Genomic DNA, 14,995 nt, shown 5'->3' on the forward strand with positions numbered 1-14,995 from the left:
CATTATAGAAGTTAATAAATAATTAAAACCTTTAAATTGTTACAAAATAAAATCGAAATTCCCAGAATTCTGTCATATAGGGAATTTAATCTCACAATGAAAATTTGACATTTAAAATGACATGCATGTGGGTACGAATAAAAGCTGCTTTACAGGCGTTTGAAGTATCGGAGCAATCTGACCATTAGCATTTTGCGGTGTTCACGTAAGATTTAAATTTAATTAAAATACATTGTAAAAAAGTGAATTTTTACATGATTGGCACTTATTTTCAAATATAAAGTTCGTGTGGCAAAATCTTGCAACCATGGAAGAGGAAATGGTACAGGAAATGCTACAAATCCTTCAGGATTTTGGGTAAGTTTTGAGGTTATGTTTCTAAATTAAAATTATTAAAGTATGTAATGATATGTTTAAAGTAAAATATGAAAATATAAATAACTTTAATTACAATTGTAACTAATTAATTTATTAGTGAATTTTTTTGTTATATAATTGTATTTTGTTCCTAAAATTTTATTATTTTTCTTTTCGATTTCAAACAATAACGTATTAGTAATGTTTTTGTTTTAGATATACGGGACCACTACTTAATTATGGGAAATTTAGCGAAGCCGTTGATATTGGACCAAAATCTGTTCAATTTACTGAACTTGTTGCATGGTTAGCGGAAAAAATTGTATTACTCAGTAAACTTGATGAAAGTGTTCATCCTACTACATCACCAGACGATGCTAGTTCATTTCTCTTAGAATTAAGCTCCTTTCTCAAAGAAATTGGATGCATTAATCAACAATTAATGACGGGAAATGTTAATCAACGATTAGCAAACAAAGAGCAAAGACTGTTTCTTCTAGATTATTTGCTATCAGAGCTTATGACGGCAACTTTATTGGAATCCAAAAAGCCCGTCGAAGAACACATGGAAGTTACTATTGTAAGTATGAAAATCTCCCAATGTACAAATTGATAATTTGATATTTATTATATTAAATTTTAATTAATTCGACGAAATTTGAAATTATATATTTTTCTCCAGAGTGAAACTTCAACTGCGAAAAATTTAAAGAATATTCTGGTGATGTTAAGATTTCAAAAACCACCGGATAATATATCGGCGGAAATTCTTTTCAATAAAGTAGCTACAAAATTACAGGAAGTAAAAGCACAAGTACCGCCTCAACTTCTAAGTAAACCGATATTTGTTGGAAAATTATCTAATAATCAGTGGCAAAAATTAAAAGAACTTCAGAGCGAATTACAGTCGGAATACACGATAAGACGTGAACTTTTACTAAAACGATTGGATGTCACAGTTCAGTCCTTTTTGGTAAGAATTCAATTTAATTTATTTAAATTGATTGTTTAATAATGATAATTTTTTCCCCAGTGGTCGGATAGATTAAAAAGCAAGGAGAATGAAGTGATGACATGTTTCAAAAGTAAAAGAGATGCTATGTTACGAGAGCCAGGCGTTTCCATTGCTCAGTTATTAGCGGCTCGCGAAGATATTGCGATATTGGAAAAGACAAGTAATGCCTCGGTGCGTAAAAATACTCGAAGTCAAGTGAATAAAGTAATAATAGGCGCTGTTCCTGATCGCGGAGGAAGACCATATGAACAGGAACCACCGCCACCGGAAATGCCACCATGGCAAAAAGATCGTGCCGGAGGCCAAAACTTTGGGTAAATTCATAAATATCGATTTACTTCAAATAAAATAATTAATTATTATTTATTTTTTTAGGGGTGGCAGAGGCGGACAATCAGCCAGAGGTGGTGGAAATTTCAGTGGAGGAGGTGGTTATGGAGGCAGAGGTGGCAGAGGCGGAGGCGGAGGAGGTGGAAATTATGGTGGAGGAGGCGGTGGTTACGGCGGTAGAGGTGGCCATCATGATCACAAAGATGCGTCAAATAATTTTGGTCAAAATCGATCAGCTCCTGAAAGAAGTTATCGAGCAGAGGATTACTTCAGTAGTAGTCAAAAACCAAGAGCAGAAGATTATTTTCAATCTTCGTCACAAAATCCATCTGGTTATGGAAAGCGTGGAGGTTATGCCGATCATAGAGACGAAGGTAAACGTGGTCGAGTTCAAGGTGGATGGAACCAAGGCGATTCACATTATCAACGTGGTGGTTATAATCGTGGTGGAAGAGGACGTAATTATTAATTTATGCTTTCTTTTCAATCGAGTGAATTTTTTTTTCTAATTTTTCTATAAAATTAAGTCATAATCGTATAAATATTCTGTTATGAACAGTAATAAGTGAGATAATTTTGAAATGATATTGTTCTTTTTCTTAAGTAAAAAAAACATTGCAGTACAATATCATTTTGAAGTGATTTAAATTATACGAACAAAAAAGCATAAAAACTGATTTTTAATTTTATTTTTAAAATTAAGCTAATAGTAGAAAATACAAATTTTACAATTTATATAAAAATAAGTTTGTTTCATAAGTTACAATATTTACAACTTTGCTTTAAATTTTCAAATAAATGTTTACGAAAAGTATGAGGCTATTGATTTACTTTTGGTATTATTTTTCTGTGTTTTTGTACCTCGTTTTTTAGAATTTTCACCATTTGAATCGAAGTTATATTTTCTTTTCATACAGTTATTATTGTCTTGTATTAATGTGGAATTGTTGTCTATTTTATTCATTTCTCGCTGTAACTCATGTGCAATGTGATAATCATTGTGTTCGATTAATTTTTCGACTTGTACTAATTGATGGCATTTGTCGCATTTTTTAAAAGAATCATCAGTCTCACTACTTGTGCTTGGTTTAATTAAAAAATTTTGTATTGTATTTTCGTTTTTACTGGATCTGGGTTCTTGACACTTTTTATTATTATTATTGCTCTTTTTCATTTTAATATGTTTCGCCAGAATTTCAGCTTTCTTATTTGTCTTTGTAGTATTTTTTAAAAGTTCAGAAGCTTCCTTTTGTAATTCTTGTGGTAAAAGTGAAATAACACCTGGATCAATGTCACTTAAATCTGGAAAGATTTCTCTTAATTTGACACTTACATTTCCATTATTATTTACAAAAGGTTCCATATTGTCCATTTTTGCTGCCGACCAATTACTATTTAATATTTGTGAATTTGAATATTTTGATCCGGCTTCCATTTTTTCTTGATTTTTTTGGTGTTCTGTTTTGGAAGAATTTTCTATTGAGATGAAAGAATCACAAGAAGGAATTTGTTCCAGATTTTCCGAATCATTTAGATGATTTTCTTCTGAATCACTCACATTTAAATCATTAATGTTTCCATCGGGAATTTCATCATGTTTTTCTTTATTTACTTGAGAATCGTTTTTTCCATTTCCAGGACTTTCGTGGTTCCTTTTTAGAATATTCATAAAAAATGATTGTTTAAAGTGATCAGAATTTAGAGCTCTATCAAAACTGTCCCGAGAAGTCCTTTTATAATTATTTAATAAATTTTCATGTTCTATATCAGAATTTTCTATCGTTTTACACTCATTTTTGACTTGTCTAAAATCATTTTCATCTTTTCTAACAGTACTTTCTTCTGTTGTGCAATTATTTTCCTTTGAATTTAAAACCGACTTGACTTCATGATCGTTTATATGTTCAACACTTGTGTTTAATTCCTTTTTCACATCGATTGATTCCGATGAATTTGTTTCATTGTCATGTTTATTTGTATTTGTTTTAAAAAAATTTCGAAAAAAATCACTACCTTTTGCTGCTATAAATTTTCCAGCCGAAAGTCCAATAAAAGAAATTGGATGTTGCACTGATTTGGTAATAACATTGAAACATGAAGCTGCGACTTTTTCTGGTTTATATGAGTTCAAAGGACAGGAACGTGACTGAGAAGTTTCAACTTGGTTTTGATAATAATGGAAACTGACAGTCAAGAGTGTTGCGCGTCTCTCGTTTTCTTCCAGATCCTGATCGAGACGCTCACAAACTTCCGCTGTAAGATCTCTAAGCCAGTTTTTCAACTGTTGAATAAAAAAGAAAAATATTGTTTAGTTTTAATTAAATATTTATTCAATTAATTTTGAGTACTTTTAAATTTCCTATGTATATTTAATTAATTTGAAATTCCTTTTTTTAAAACTTACTACATCAGCATTAGAGATGGCTTGTTTTCCAGGAAATTTTTTACAAACACCAATTGATTTGGAAACTAATCGTGTTGTCACTGGTTCGTTGTCAATACCGCGAGCAATATTATACAGCCAAAATCTTAAAAAAAGGCACAAATAATAATAAAATAATATTATTATTACAATTAGGTAATATTTCAATAATATTTACCCAGTTTTTTCGTCAAATAATTTTTGAAGGTCCATCAAGGAATATCGTAAGAGATCTGACATGACATTACACTTAAGAGAATCGATGACAACATCTCCAAGTTTTCCTCCAAGATTTCTCACTTTTTTCACTGGTAATGTTTTAAATAATGTAGGAACGCCATTTGATGGCAATATTGTTTGTCTATTGGGTTTATGTAAGCCACACGCAAGTTTTGCCAATATCTGAAAAATATCAATATCAATTATTAATTTATAATTATGAAATTTAAATAAGTAAATTACACTAAGATGTACATACTTTATTATAAGAAATTCCTGCTGAACATCTAAATTTTGTTGTTTCATAAACGTCATTTCTGATTTCTTCAACAATAGTTCCGGCGATAGCAAGTTTTTGAGCTTGTAAATCACTAAGTTCATCGAACGATGCGGTTAACCAATTCTTGAGACCTTCACTTCTCTTTTCTAGAAAAAATGATTAAAATATTATTGAACGAAATATTAATTATATTAAAAATTTTTTTTGTATTTTCAATTTGTACCTTCATCATTATTATCAGATTCTGAATAACCAACGACGAAAGTATTTGACAATTGTTTAAGCAATTCACTCGAAGAAGGAGGATTTGCAGCTAATCGATTTTCAACTACTTGAGTGACATCCAAATAAGCTTCATCAATACTTGCTCTTTCAATTTTATTGCAATGCTTTTTTAAAACATCAATAACTTCTCTTCCAGCACTTCTATATCTGAAATTTTCATAATTATTTTAGTTATACTAATCTTTGTATTTAATTAACATATTATTATTTGATCAATTAGTCATTATATAATTAAAAATTACCTAGATGTATCTGATTTTCCACGAAGTGCTGGAACACTGGCCAAAATTATATCTGGACATTTTTCTTTAGCCTCTTCACCACGCATATGACGGGTTACGCCAAATCCTCTGGCTTCATAATTTACGGCAATTATTCTGTAAATAAATTAAATGTAAAATTTAATTATTAATAATTAAAAAAAAATAATAGATAATAGTAAACCTACCCTCCTAATTTCCATTGATTATATTGAACAACAGCAAGTGGTTTTCCTTGATATTCTGGTTGAAGTCTAGCTTCAACTTGACAGAAAAAACAATCCATATCTATTAACACTACAATTCTTTCACCAAAATTTGCCATTGTAATTAATTCTTTCTCAAAATTTTGAATATTTATATTTTTTACTTTTTGAGGTTATGTTATCCTAATGTTTATTTACATTCTTTCACTTCTTTTATTATATAAATCAAAATGTAGCACACACCTTGTATGTTAAAAACAAAAAATGATAAATTTATTTACTATTACTAATTATTAAAAAAATACATATAAAACATAGCGATAAAAACATTTTGTTTGTTTTTCTTTGACTGATCGCCATGTTGTATACAATATATTATGGTCATAACAAATACGTTCATTGGTTATTTGAAATTATACATTCATTGGTTGCTTATCGCGCGTAAATTTGAAATAACCAATAAACGCGATTTATACAAACATTTATTAATTAATTAAAATCTTTTTATTATAAAAAATATAGATGTTTTTAAAAATAAGTAAAATTTTGTAAATAGAATATGTTTTTAATTTTGAATGAAAATAGAATTATTGAATGAAAATTGATTTATTATATTTTCTGTGTAGAGTCGATACATTTTTCCACACAATCGAGTATCAAATAGCAGCAATATTATATAAATCATCCAAAATTAACTTATCACTATCAAAAAAAAATTATCAGCCACTCCTTTTGTCTTTATCTTTCTCCTTCTCTTTTTCCTTTTCCTTATCTTTATTTTGTTGCAATGATCCAACGGCTTCACGTACAGCTTCCGAATGTGGATCCACACCCGGAAGGCTTTCGAGAACTGATTGTAAAAATGCTGGATCTGACATTACCGCTGCATAATCTTCTTCCACGTCCATTGCTTCTTCTTTTGGTGGATCTGCATCTGCTATAAAAATAATACGAAACATTTTTTTAATAAATAAAAATTGCAAAAACTTTAAAATACGAAATTGAGTACTTTTAAATCAATAAAAATTGAAAATTTCGACTTACGTTGATCTTGCATGGACATTTTCATAGCGAAGGCGATTTGTTCCTCTTCAGTCATACGAGCAAAATCGGGCATTGCTCCAGTGCTAGAAGTTGTATTATCAGATGCTGGTACCGATTCTTCGGGTCCTTCCATGGACATTTCAAGTGCACGCTTTAACATTGCTTCTTCGTTTGGTGATTCCTTGATTGTCTCTGGTTTCTTATCGGCAGACGCGTCTTTAGCTTGAGCTCGTCGGGCTTCATCCTCTTGTCTTTGTCGTTGTTCTTCCATGGAAACACGAAGAGCCTGGAGGAATTTAAATAAAATTACAAATATATTTGTTAAGACAATTAAATCATGAGAATGAATATTTCTTAAATACCAATGCAAGTTCAGGATCTTCATTTGGATCGACACCGAATTCGAAGGCAGCTCCTCCCATTCCGGCACCACCCATTCCATCCTCGCCTTGAATAATTGGTGATGAAATCAAAGCATCAGATAAATGTGGACCCGGTGGAACTGTCACGAGATGACTTCCAGTTCCATCCTTTCCATTCAGAGCGTTAATAAATGCCGTCAAAACATCATTATTAACAGTTTCTTCGCCAAAACTTATGATGTCAACATTGACCTTCTCTTTTTTCAAACGTTTAGCTAATTTCACTAATTCTTTATCATCAATCAACACTGGACTTCCAACAAATGCAACAATACGCATCTTGTGATTCTTTCCCTGACGATGCTTCAAAGCCAACTAAAAGAAAAAAAATAATTACATTGTAAAATCTCTCATTAAAGATTTTTAAAACGAGACGTATAGTGTATTTTCTATATTTACGTGTGCAATTTTAATTCCCGTTATTAGGCAGAGATTTCCATGCGGCTGGACTTTGTGAAGTTTTGAAATAATTCGCCCAACATCACTGGTCAATGTTGCTAGAACTTCGGCACTGCAAAAATGTAACAAATTAAATATTAATAAAAAATATTTAAGAGTATAGTTTATACCTATACTACATAAACGTTATCATTAATAAAATACAAGAAATTTTATATAAAAAAATTGTTTACTTAGCAAGAGTTAATAATCCAACGTTGTTTTCAGGATTTGAACGAGTTTTTGAAAGACAAACTAAATTAACCGCATCTTGTTGAGCTTGCAATCTTGTTGGTAAAAAATCTCCATTTCTCATGTAGTCGCTGTTGTCGACACTGTTGAATAAAAAAAAATACATTAAAACTATAATAAACAAATCAAATTTTACAAACTCCACTGCACTTATTTTCAGAGGTTATGTTTACTATAATATTTATTTTCTCACAACTAGTTTTGAAAATTTATCAAAAATTAATACAATTACTAATTTAAAACATACTTTTTCATTTCTAATGCTCTATATTAACGAATTTTACATTTTTTGAGTGTACCATGATATTCAACTTTGCATTGTCACTCTAAATAGACGGGATAACATTATTATTTTTTTCAGTAACTTTACGTCGTATTCGTTTACAAGAAAAACAAATATAAAAAGAAAAAAATCATTTATCCTTTTAAAATTGAAAAATATTTAAAGTGCATGTTAAAATTAAAAATAATTTAAAAAATTATTGACAGCTCACCATATCATAGTACTTTCGAGCACCATCTTGCATTTACTAATGGTTCAAGTTCCATTTTCCTCCTCTCATTTCTTCGAAAATTCCAGTTTCATTTCATTTCCATTTCATTCCGACAGTCACTGAGAATTTTTGTGTTCAATTTCCACGTGATTTTTGACACTATTTTTTTAATTTAAAAAATATTTAAATAATTTATATATTTCGTTTAAAATTGTTTGACTGGTGTAAAAATTAAATATTAATATTTCTCTAATCAATAGTTTACTTGTGAATTTAATTAGCACACATCTATAAAAGGTACTTCAAAAATATGAGTCACTTTTTTAGGTTATGTATAAATTTTAAAATTCAAAAAATAATAGAAAAATAATAAATAACAATTATAATTTAATAAATAATTATATAAATAAAACTTAAGAGATTATGTATATATTTTGATTAAGTTTAATTACTAATTTTAATGATTACAATTGTTTAACAATTAACAGATTGTGTATTAATTGATATATGTAAATTTATCATCTTCTCTAATTAGCTATTCACTTTTTTACTGGTTATTTATACAATAAACTGTAATAATAAGCGTAACAAATTAATTCTTGTATTAAATTTTTAATTCTGAAAAGTGATTTTGCAAAAATGTTATATTAATCAACTTAAAAAATGATTTTGTATTAAAGATATGGCGGATGTAAAAGATGAAGACATTGCAGCAATAGGTCGTGTATTAAATGACGAAAATCGACCATTAAAAGAACGATTTCGTGCTCTTTTCACCTTGAAAAATATTGGAGGAAAATTAGCAATCGACCAAATAGAAAAAGGATTTAATGATCCGTCTGCATTATTAAAGCATGAACTTGCTTATTGTCTGGGACAAATGCAAGATACTCAAGCATTATCTGTACTCATTAAAGTTTTGAAAGATACGACACAAGAGCCGATGGTCCGTCACGAAGCAGGTGATTCTTTTAAAGTATTTTGAAATTTTGTCTTTTTTTAAAGGAAAGATAAATAAAAATATTAAATTATAAAATTAAAGAATCACATTTTTTTAAATAAATATATTTCTTTCTTGAAAAAAAGGTGAAGCTCTTGGAGCAATTGGTGACAGTAAAGTGATTCCCATCCTTGAAGAATATTCGAAAGATCCCCTTCCCGAGGTTGCTGAAACTTGCGAATTGGCTTTAAGACGATTGCAATGGTTAGACGATCCTAAATCAACAATAGAAAAATTGTCAAAAAATCCTTATGCTTCTGTTGATCCTGCACCTCCATGCGAAATGAAAAGCGTCGACGAATTAAAAACTATTCTTCTAGATGAAAATGAATCGCTCTTTAATAGATATCGTGCCATGTTTGCACTCAGAAATATTCGGACAAATGAAAGTACACTTGCCATTGCAGAGGGTAAATTTATATTTTAATTATCATTCTGTCAATTAATTTTTTTCTACTCATTACTTTTTATTTATATTTAATTGTTATAGGTTTAAAGGCTGGGACCGCGCTTTTTCGTCATGAGATTGCATTTGTTCTTGGTCAACTACAAGAGGAAATTTCTGTTCCATATCTCAAGGAATCTCTTATAGATGAGAAGGAAAACGAAATGGTTCGTCACGAGTGCGCTGAAGCATTGGGTGCAATTGCTACGGAAGATTGCTTGGACATTTTGAATAAGTATCTTAAAGATGAGAAGCGTGTAGTTCGCGAAAGTTGCGTTATTGCTTTGGACATGTGTGAATATGAAAATAGTTCTGAGTTTCAGTATGCTGACACTTTGTCAGAAATTGTCTCGTAACAGTAAAAGATGCAGTACTTTAAAAAAAAAGCCTATGTTGCTGCTTTTCAAATTTAGAAATTTTATACAGATTCGCTTTTAAAAAACTTGATAAATTAAACATTTGTACAGTTTTAAATATTTTTACTCAAATAAAATAATTATCATAATATTTGTGACTTCAAAAAAGGGTTAAAAAATTTAAGAAATATAAATTTAAAAAATAAATAAAGAGGGGAAAAAACTACTTTCAAAGTTCAGCGATCAAATGTTTCTGAATATTTTGACGTTTTGTGAAAATTAAATAAATTAGAATATTTCTCAATATTATTAATTATTTAAAGCCAACGAGACGAAATTCCAACCTGGATATTTGTAAGTATTTTGAAAATATAAATATAAAGTTTTTTTTTACAATTAATTGCAATAAAATTAAAGTCTTATCAGTTCTTTCTCTTAAGTTTCAAGTTCAACAAATGATATAAGAAAAACGATGAAAACAGCACGAGAACGTAGAAGACAACAAGTTAGAGATATAGCATTCAAATATGATAATCAGATACAAAAATATGATAATTAAAAAAATCATCCATCTGGCAAGTATTTTTTTAACTTAATTAATCAATTTATTTTCGTTAGTAATATTATTTTCTACACTATGCTACTGAATATCAGTTTTAATTCAAAATAATTTTTAAAAACATTTTTTTCTCTGCTTCTGAATACAATAATAAATTTTTATTTCAGTAAGAATTAAAAAACAAATAATTTTGTGAAAAATAAAGTGAAAAAAAAGAAAAATTTATATAAATTTAAGTTTTATTTTTAATCAGTGAGATTCATTTGTATATAACTTTTGTATAACAATTTGGATGCGCGGCGCACAAAAATAGTTTGTCAAGTACACAATACGAGAAAAGAGACTCGAGATCGAAAGCGCATCTCTACCACGCTTCGAGTCACGGAAATGTATACGTATAGATGTGGACGAGTCACAGGTTGTTTAACAGTTCTCGACAAAACTCCGAGAGGTTTAGTGCTCCAAAAAGAAACCGTTATTGAAGTGAACTTTTATCAATTATTTTCATTATTACATCACAGTGTAAAATTGTTTACTACTGAAATTTTTCTTTTTTTAATTTCATTTTTTATTCTATAAATTCTAATTTGCAAAATCATCAACTTTAAAAGGAAATTTAGATAGAAATATTCTTAAAAAGATTTTTTACATTAAAAAATTATTAATTTTCTAAGAGTAAATAAATAATTTTAATAATAATATAATTGAAATATAAATAATTAATAATATTAATAAGAAAATATTTGGAAAAATTTTTGAAATAAGTTCCTTTTTTATAAAAATTAGTTTTTTCATTTCGTTGATTGTTATACTAATTTGTCTTGTATTTTATTAATTTTTTAACAGACAATGGGTTCTTCACTTAGCATGTTATGGAATTCATCGAATGATAATGTTATCGATCCTGTAACCAATCTGTCCGGAAAGCAGAAAAAACTTGTTCAGAACACGTGGAGTATTTTAAAGAAGGATCCCGTTGGCACCGGTGTCGCGATAATGATTGCGTGAGTACTTGTATAAAATTCTTCTGCTTTCTAAATATGTAAAAATTTCCTTCCAGCATATGTTCATAAACATCGATTAAATTATATTACGAAATATTAATTTTTTTTATAGTTTACTTTTATCCTCGTCACGTGTAATAACGGAATATGCGTCATTTAATTTCAAATATTCAAATTAATTTATTAATTAATTTTACTATTTAAGTTAATTTACAATTTTTTTTCGCATTAAAGTGAAAAAATTTTCTAGTCCTTTTTCCCGGACATTAAGTCATTATTAATATGAAGATATTAAATAGTTTTAACGCTCAATTCGATATTTCATTTTGTGCGGTCCTTTACCGGAAATGTGGCTTTTCAGCATTATTATACAGCTATTTATTTATAATAGAATATTGAAATAATGTATATGAGAAGTATTGATTTTCTAGTTTGCCTTTCAAACAGTTACCACAAGCTAATCCTATACTTTGTTATAGTGTGTTATAAAATTAATTGCTCCTGTTTCTTGTCACACGTGCTACTGACATTACTATTCAACGCGCGATGCACTATTTTCTGCATACCTTGTAATATTAGTAAACTATGCACGTATTTTACTTTGAAATTAATTAAGCGTATATCTTCATTCATATAATATGAAGAAACTATTTTACTATTTAAAAAGTGATGAAACTATTTATTCATTCTATTATTTTGCGTTATTTATTTGCAATATATTCTTTACATCTTATTTATAAGAAAAAATAATTTTTTAGAATACAAAATTGAAGATAAATGCAAGGCCACATTATTTACCCGCAATCGTATTTGTATAATCTTTTGAAATGGCAAAAATTTGATAATTATTTAATTATTATCTCATCGAGAAATATAAAGATAAATATGAAAGTAAGAAATTAAAATTGCGTTTAATTCGATTTATTATGAAGTTTTCAATCGAAATATTTTTCAATCTGAAGATTTTCAAATTTTTAATTTCAATGAAAAAATTTTTTTTATAATAATTTTAGAATTCCTTAAAATAATTTTATAGGAACACATTTGAAATTTTTACAGATATTTCAAAAAGTATCCGGAATATCAAAAGTTATTCGCCTCGTTCAAAGACGTTCCATTGGAGGAACTTCCAAATAATAAAAAATATCAAGCACATTGTTTAAATATAGTCACGGCCTTAGGCAGTGTGATCGACGCCATTAATGATCCTCCTTTAATGGAAGCAAGCCTGATTAGCTTGGGTGAGAGGCACAGAAAACGTGGACAAACCAAGGAGCAGTTTGACGTGAGTAGCTTCCTTAACTTTTTTTTCGAGTTTTGCATGACTAATGTGTTTTTTTCTCTCTCTCTCTCTCCATAGCTTGACAAGCGATGAGAGAGCCTTTACAAGTTAAGAGTCGTAAATTCATACATAAAACTCCAGTCTTTAAACTTGGTCAGTGTGAATGTAACGATAATTGAATTTTTTTTTGTACGTGAGTTAAAACTTCTTTCAAACTAAATAGAGGTCAATTAGCCGATGACATAATCTCGCGAATTTTAGAATGATTTAAATTTGTTTTGCTCAAATTTTAAATACTAATCTTAATTTATTTTTAGTTGAAAAATATTTTGGAAAGAATCCAAATTTTTTTCTTTATTTATTTGAAAAAAATCGATATATGTTTATAAAGATAGTAAAAATAAATCTTGAGTTAAATTATAAAAAGTAGATAATTAAATTTTTTTGAAATACGAGAAATCAACAGTATAATAAACCAATTATGAAAATGAGATTCCTATTTAAGGATCTAAATAATCTTGAGAAGAAAATTATATATCAATTATTTAACACTCGAAGAAAATGATGACATTGTAGCATAATAAGCGGGAATTTGCTTTTATTAGTTGAGAATTTAATTAGTCAAATATGTTGTTTGAAGGATGCGAGGCGGAATAATGATTTTGAGTCTCTAGTTAACAGGGATAGTCACGTACTTGAAAGAGTAACAATTTTACGACAATATTCTCCATGTATAGGGGAAAACAATATTTGAATATTCAATGTTTTCTGATTCGTGTGAAACAATACACACTCTGCGTTAATGCGTATATACATTGTCAGACTCGTTAAACCCACAAAGTCGTTAAATCGGTTCGCTTCATTGATTTGAGTAACGATATATTTTTGCACAAAGCCGTATATATATGTACATATATATTTTATTCATTTGAATTCAATATCACACACGAAGGGACAAAAAGATATCACACAATAATTTATCAATTGGTATTTAGTTCAACTCCAATCATTTAATTTGGATAATATATCAAGGAGAAATGAATAAAAGGCATTACTTGGTTTATACATCTCTAGTAGAAAATTACCGGCGTCACAATACTTTATCGAGTATCATTAAATTAAATCAATTTATTTCTTCTTGGCGTTTAAAAAAAAAATTATCTTTTGAAACTACTTGCAAAAAAGTCTCATTTGATAATTAATTAATAATAATAGAAAAAAACAGAACAAAAGACTAATAAAAAATTTTGTTTACATATTTCAGCAATTAAAAGCAGTGATTATGGAAATTCTAGGCGTAAGTTTGGGCTCAAAATTCACACCAGAAACACGAGACGCTTGGAATAAAACCCTTGACGTTGCTTTTGAATGTCTTTATAAAGCATACTCTTAGTAATCAAAAGTTTCGTTATAATTTTGAAAATAATTAAAAAAAATGTTTTCGCTGATGATGAAAAAAAATGAATTCGCAAAACAACAATACCGGCCTATCACAAATTTTACTGTGGCTATGTTATATTATAATCTCTAGGACAATATTTCAATCCTAGAAAAAAAATTCATCAAAAAGTTAAAATTGAAAATAATTAAAATCGATAAACAATTTTATCAATAGATATTTTTCTTAAAACAAAATTTTATCTCAAAAAAAAGTTTAAAAACTTTGTCAATATGTTTTACAACACGACGATAAATAGAAAATATAGTCTTAAAATATTACTAATTTTCATAATAATTGTATTATTTTTATTATTATTATTATTATTACTCTACTAATAAGGCACGTTGTTTTTAATAGGGTTGACTACTTGTTTTATATGAAACTTAATTAAATGGTCTAAATAATGTTTACATTTTACATATAATATGTGATTGTACTTTAAATTATATTATCCCTTCTTATTTGCATAGAGAGGCTTGAAGAAAATTGATAATTTTCATATATAAAATTTACGATTAGTAATTTATGTAAATAAATGCTTTTAAAGAAGAAAAAAAATACTGGCAGGTGATTATAGATTGGATAAAAATATCCAATATTAAGAATAACTATCAACATGTTTAAAATGTTGCTCTAAGCATTAATAATTATCAATAAAAAATGTAATTAATTAATTAACTAAGAAAATGGCAAATTTCAATGCATTTTAGTAGGAAAAAATGTTTGTAAAATAAAGCGAGTTTAATACATGAATTATTCAATTTTAATAATATGTATTCGGATAACTATTACTTATTTAAAAGTGACTAAATAGATTTTTTATTTTTTTCTGACAAATAAAAAAATTTCAAAATTGACTAATTTTTCAAAATAATTTTTATTTT

The 14,995-nt window shown here is 28.2% G+C and overlaps 5 protein-coding genes across 8 annotated transcripts; 3 read left to right on the forward strand and 2 right to left on the reverse strand.

The window, feature by feature from the left end:
* The first annotated feature begins 49 nt into the window (after window positions 1-49).
* LOC127279797 (protein FAM98A) lies at window positions 50-2,516 on the forward strand. The gene is made up of 6 exons (XM_051302386.1): window positions 50-205; window positions 284-357; window positions 574-937; window positions 1,040-1,330; window positions 1,391-1,686; window positions 1,748-2,516. The coding sequence occupies exons 2-6, from the start codon at window positions 308-310 to the stop codon at window positions 2,169-2,171; spliced, it is 1,425 nt and encodes a 474-aa protein (XP_051158343.1). The 5' UTR covers window positions 50-205; window positions 284-307; the 3' UTR covers window positions 2,172-2,516.
* Window positions 2,370-5,812, reverse strand: LOC127279786 (DNA polymerase eta). The gene is made up of 7 exons (XM_051302351.1): window positions 5,357-5,812; window positions 5,151-5,285; window positions 4,847-5,055; window positions 4,603-4,769; window positions 4,303-4,526; window positions 4,107-4,230; window positions 2,370-3,983 (listed from the first exon to the last, which is right to left on the reverse strand). The coding sequence occupies exons 1-7, from the start codon at window positions 5,491-5,493 to the stop codon at window positions 2,505-2,507; spliced, it is 2,475 nt and encodes an 824-aa protein (XP_051158308.1). The 5' UTR covers window positions 5,494-5,812; the 3' UTR covers window positions 2,370-2,504.
* A 149-nt stretch (window positions 5,813-5,961) lies between these two features.
* Window positions 5,962-8,168, reverse strand: LOC127279820 (26S proteasome non-ATPase regulatory subunit 4). The gene is made up of 6 exons (XM_051302418.1): window positions 8,025-8,168; window positions 7,473-7,613; window positions 7,240-7,351; window positions 6,781-7,155; window positions 6,419-6,704; window positions 5,962-6,311 (listed from the first exon to the last, which is right to left on the reverse strand). The coding sequence occupies exons 1-6, from the start codon at window positions 8,048-8,050 to the stop codon at window positions 6,094-6,096; spliced, it is 1,158 nt and encodes a 385-aa protein (XP_051158375.1). The 5' UTR covers window positions 8,051-8,168; the 3' UTR covers window positions 5,962-6,093.
* A 3-nt stretch (window positions 8,169-8,171) lies between these two features.
* LOC127279897 (deoxyhypusine hydroxylase) lies at window positions 8,172-9,976 on the forward strand. Its single transcript, XM_051302557.1, has 4 exons — window positions 8,172-8,321; window positions 8,705-8,986; window positions 9,111-9,434; window positions 9,515-9,976. The coding sequence occupies exons 2-4, from the start codon at window positions 8,707-8,709 to the stop codon at window positions 9,823-9,825; spliced, it is 915 nt and encodes a 304-aa protein (XP_051158514.1). The 5' UTR covers window positions 8,172-8,321; window positions 8,705-8,706; the 3' UTR covers window positions 9,826-9,976.
* Window positions 9,977-10,611: 635 nt separating this feature from the next.
* Window positions 10,612-14,968, forward strand: LOC127279905 (globin). Of its 4 annotated transcripts, none has more exons than XM_051302577.1 (4): window positions 10,612-10,867; window positions 11,231-11,388; window positions 12,448-12,673; window positions 13,935-14,968. In XM_051302577.1, exons 1-4 carry the CDS (start codon window positions 10,772-10,774, stop codon window positions 14,061-14,063), a joined length of 609 nt encoding a protein of 202 aa, XP_051158534.1. In that variant the 5' UTR covers window positions 10,612-10,771; the 3' UTR covers window positions 14,064-14,968. The 4 variants fall into 4 exon arrangements, with proteins under 4 accessions (XP_051158534.1, XP_051158526.1, XP_051158535.1 ...); XM_051302569.1 differs by having other exon boundaries at window positions 10,617-10,906; XM_051302578.1 differs by having other exon boundaries at window positions 10,633-10,835.
* The last annotated feature ends 27 nt before the right edge of the window (window positions 14,969-14,995 follow it).

Source organism: Leptopilina boulardi, unplaced genomic scaffold, assembly GCF_019393585.1.
Source record: "Leptopilina boulardi isolate dan_hultmark-lab unplaced genomic scaffold, ZJU_Lbou_2.1 LbouV2_112, whole genome shotgun sequence".
Classification (NCBI taxonomy): Eukaryota; Metazoa; Arthropoda; class Insecta; order Hymenoptera; family Figitidae; genus Leptopilina; species Leptopilina boulardi.

Coding starts and splice junctions, on each gene's coding strand:
- LOC127279820 (XM_051302418.1), bottom strand. CDS start 8,050: ATGGTGCTCGAAAGTACTATGATATG. Junction 7,614..8,024: donor CTCGAAAGTACTATGATATG/GTGAGCTGTCAA, acceptor TTTATTCAACAG/TGTCGACAACAGCGACTACA. Junction 7,156..7,239: donor CGGGAATTAAAATTGCACAC/GTAAATATAGAA, acceptor TTTTTCTTTTAG/TTGGCTTTGAAGCATCGTCA.
- LOC127279897 (XM_051302557.1), top strand. CDS start 8,707: ATGGCGGATGTAAAAGATGAAGACATTGCAGCAATAGGTCGTGTATTA. Junction 8,987..9,110: donor GATGGTCCGTCACGAAGCAG/GTGATTCTTTTA, acceptor CTTGAAAAAAAG/GTGAAGCTCTTGGAGCAATT. Junction 9,435..9,514: donor TACACTTGCCATTGCAGAGG/GTAAATTTATAT, acceptor TAATTGTTATAG/GTTTAAAGGCTGGGACCGCG.
- LOC127279786 (XM_051302351.1), bottom strand. CDS start 5,493: ATGGCAAATTTTGGTGAAAGAATTGTAGTGTTAATAGATATGGATTGT. Junction 4,527..4,602: donor CAGGAATTTCTTATAATAAA/GTATGTACATCT, acceptor GATATTTTTCAG/ATATTGGCAAAACTTGCGTG. Junction 3,984..4,106: donor CCATCTCTAATGCTGATGTA/GTAAGTTTTAAA, acceptor TTTATTCAACAG/TTGAAAAACTGGCTTAGAGA.
- LOC127279905 (XM_051302569.1), top strand. CDS start 10,772: ATGTATACGTATAGATGTGGACGAGTCACAGGTTGTTTAACAGTTCTC. Junction 10,907..11,230: donor TTTCATTATTACATCACAGT/GTAAAATTGTTT, acceptor ATTTTTTAACAG/ACAATGGGTTCTTCACTTAG. Junction 11,389..12,447: donor GGTGTCGCGATAATGATTGC/GTGAGTACTTGT, acceptor AAATTTTTACAG/ATATTTCAAAAAGTATCCGG.
- LOC127279797 (XM_051302386.1), top strand. CDS start 308: ATGGAAGAGGAAATGGTACAGGAAATGCTACAAATCCTTCAGGATTTT. Junction 358..573: donor CAAATCCTTCAGGATTTTGG/GTAAGTTTTGAG, acceptor TTTTTGTTTTAG/ATATACGGGACCACTACTTA. Junction 1,331..1,390: donor TCACAGTTCAGTCCTTTTTG/GTAAGAATTCAA, acceptor TTTTTTCCCCAG/TGGTCGGATAGATTAAAAAG.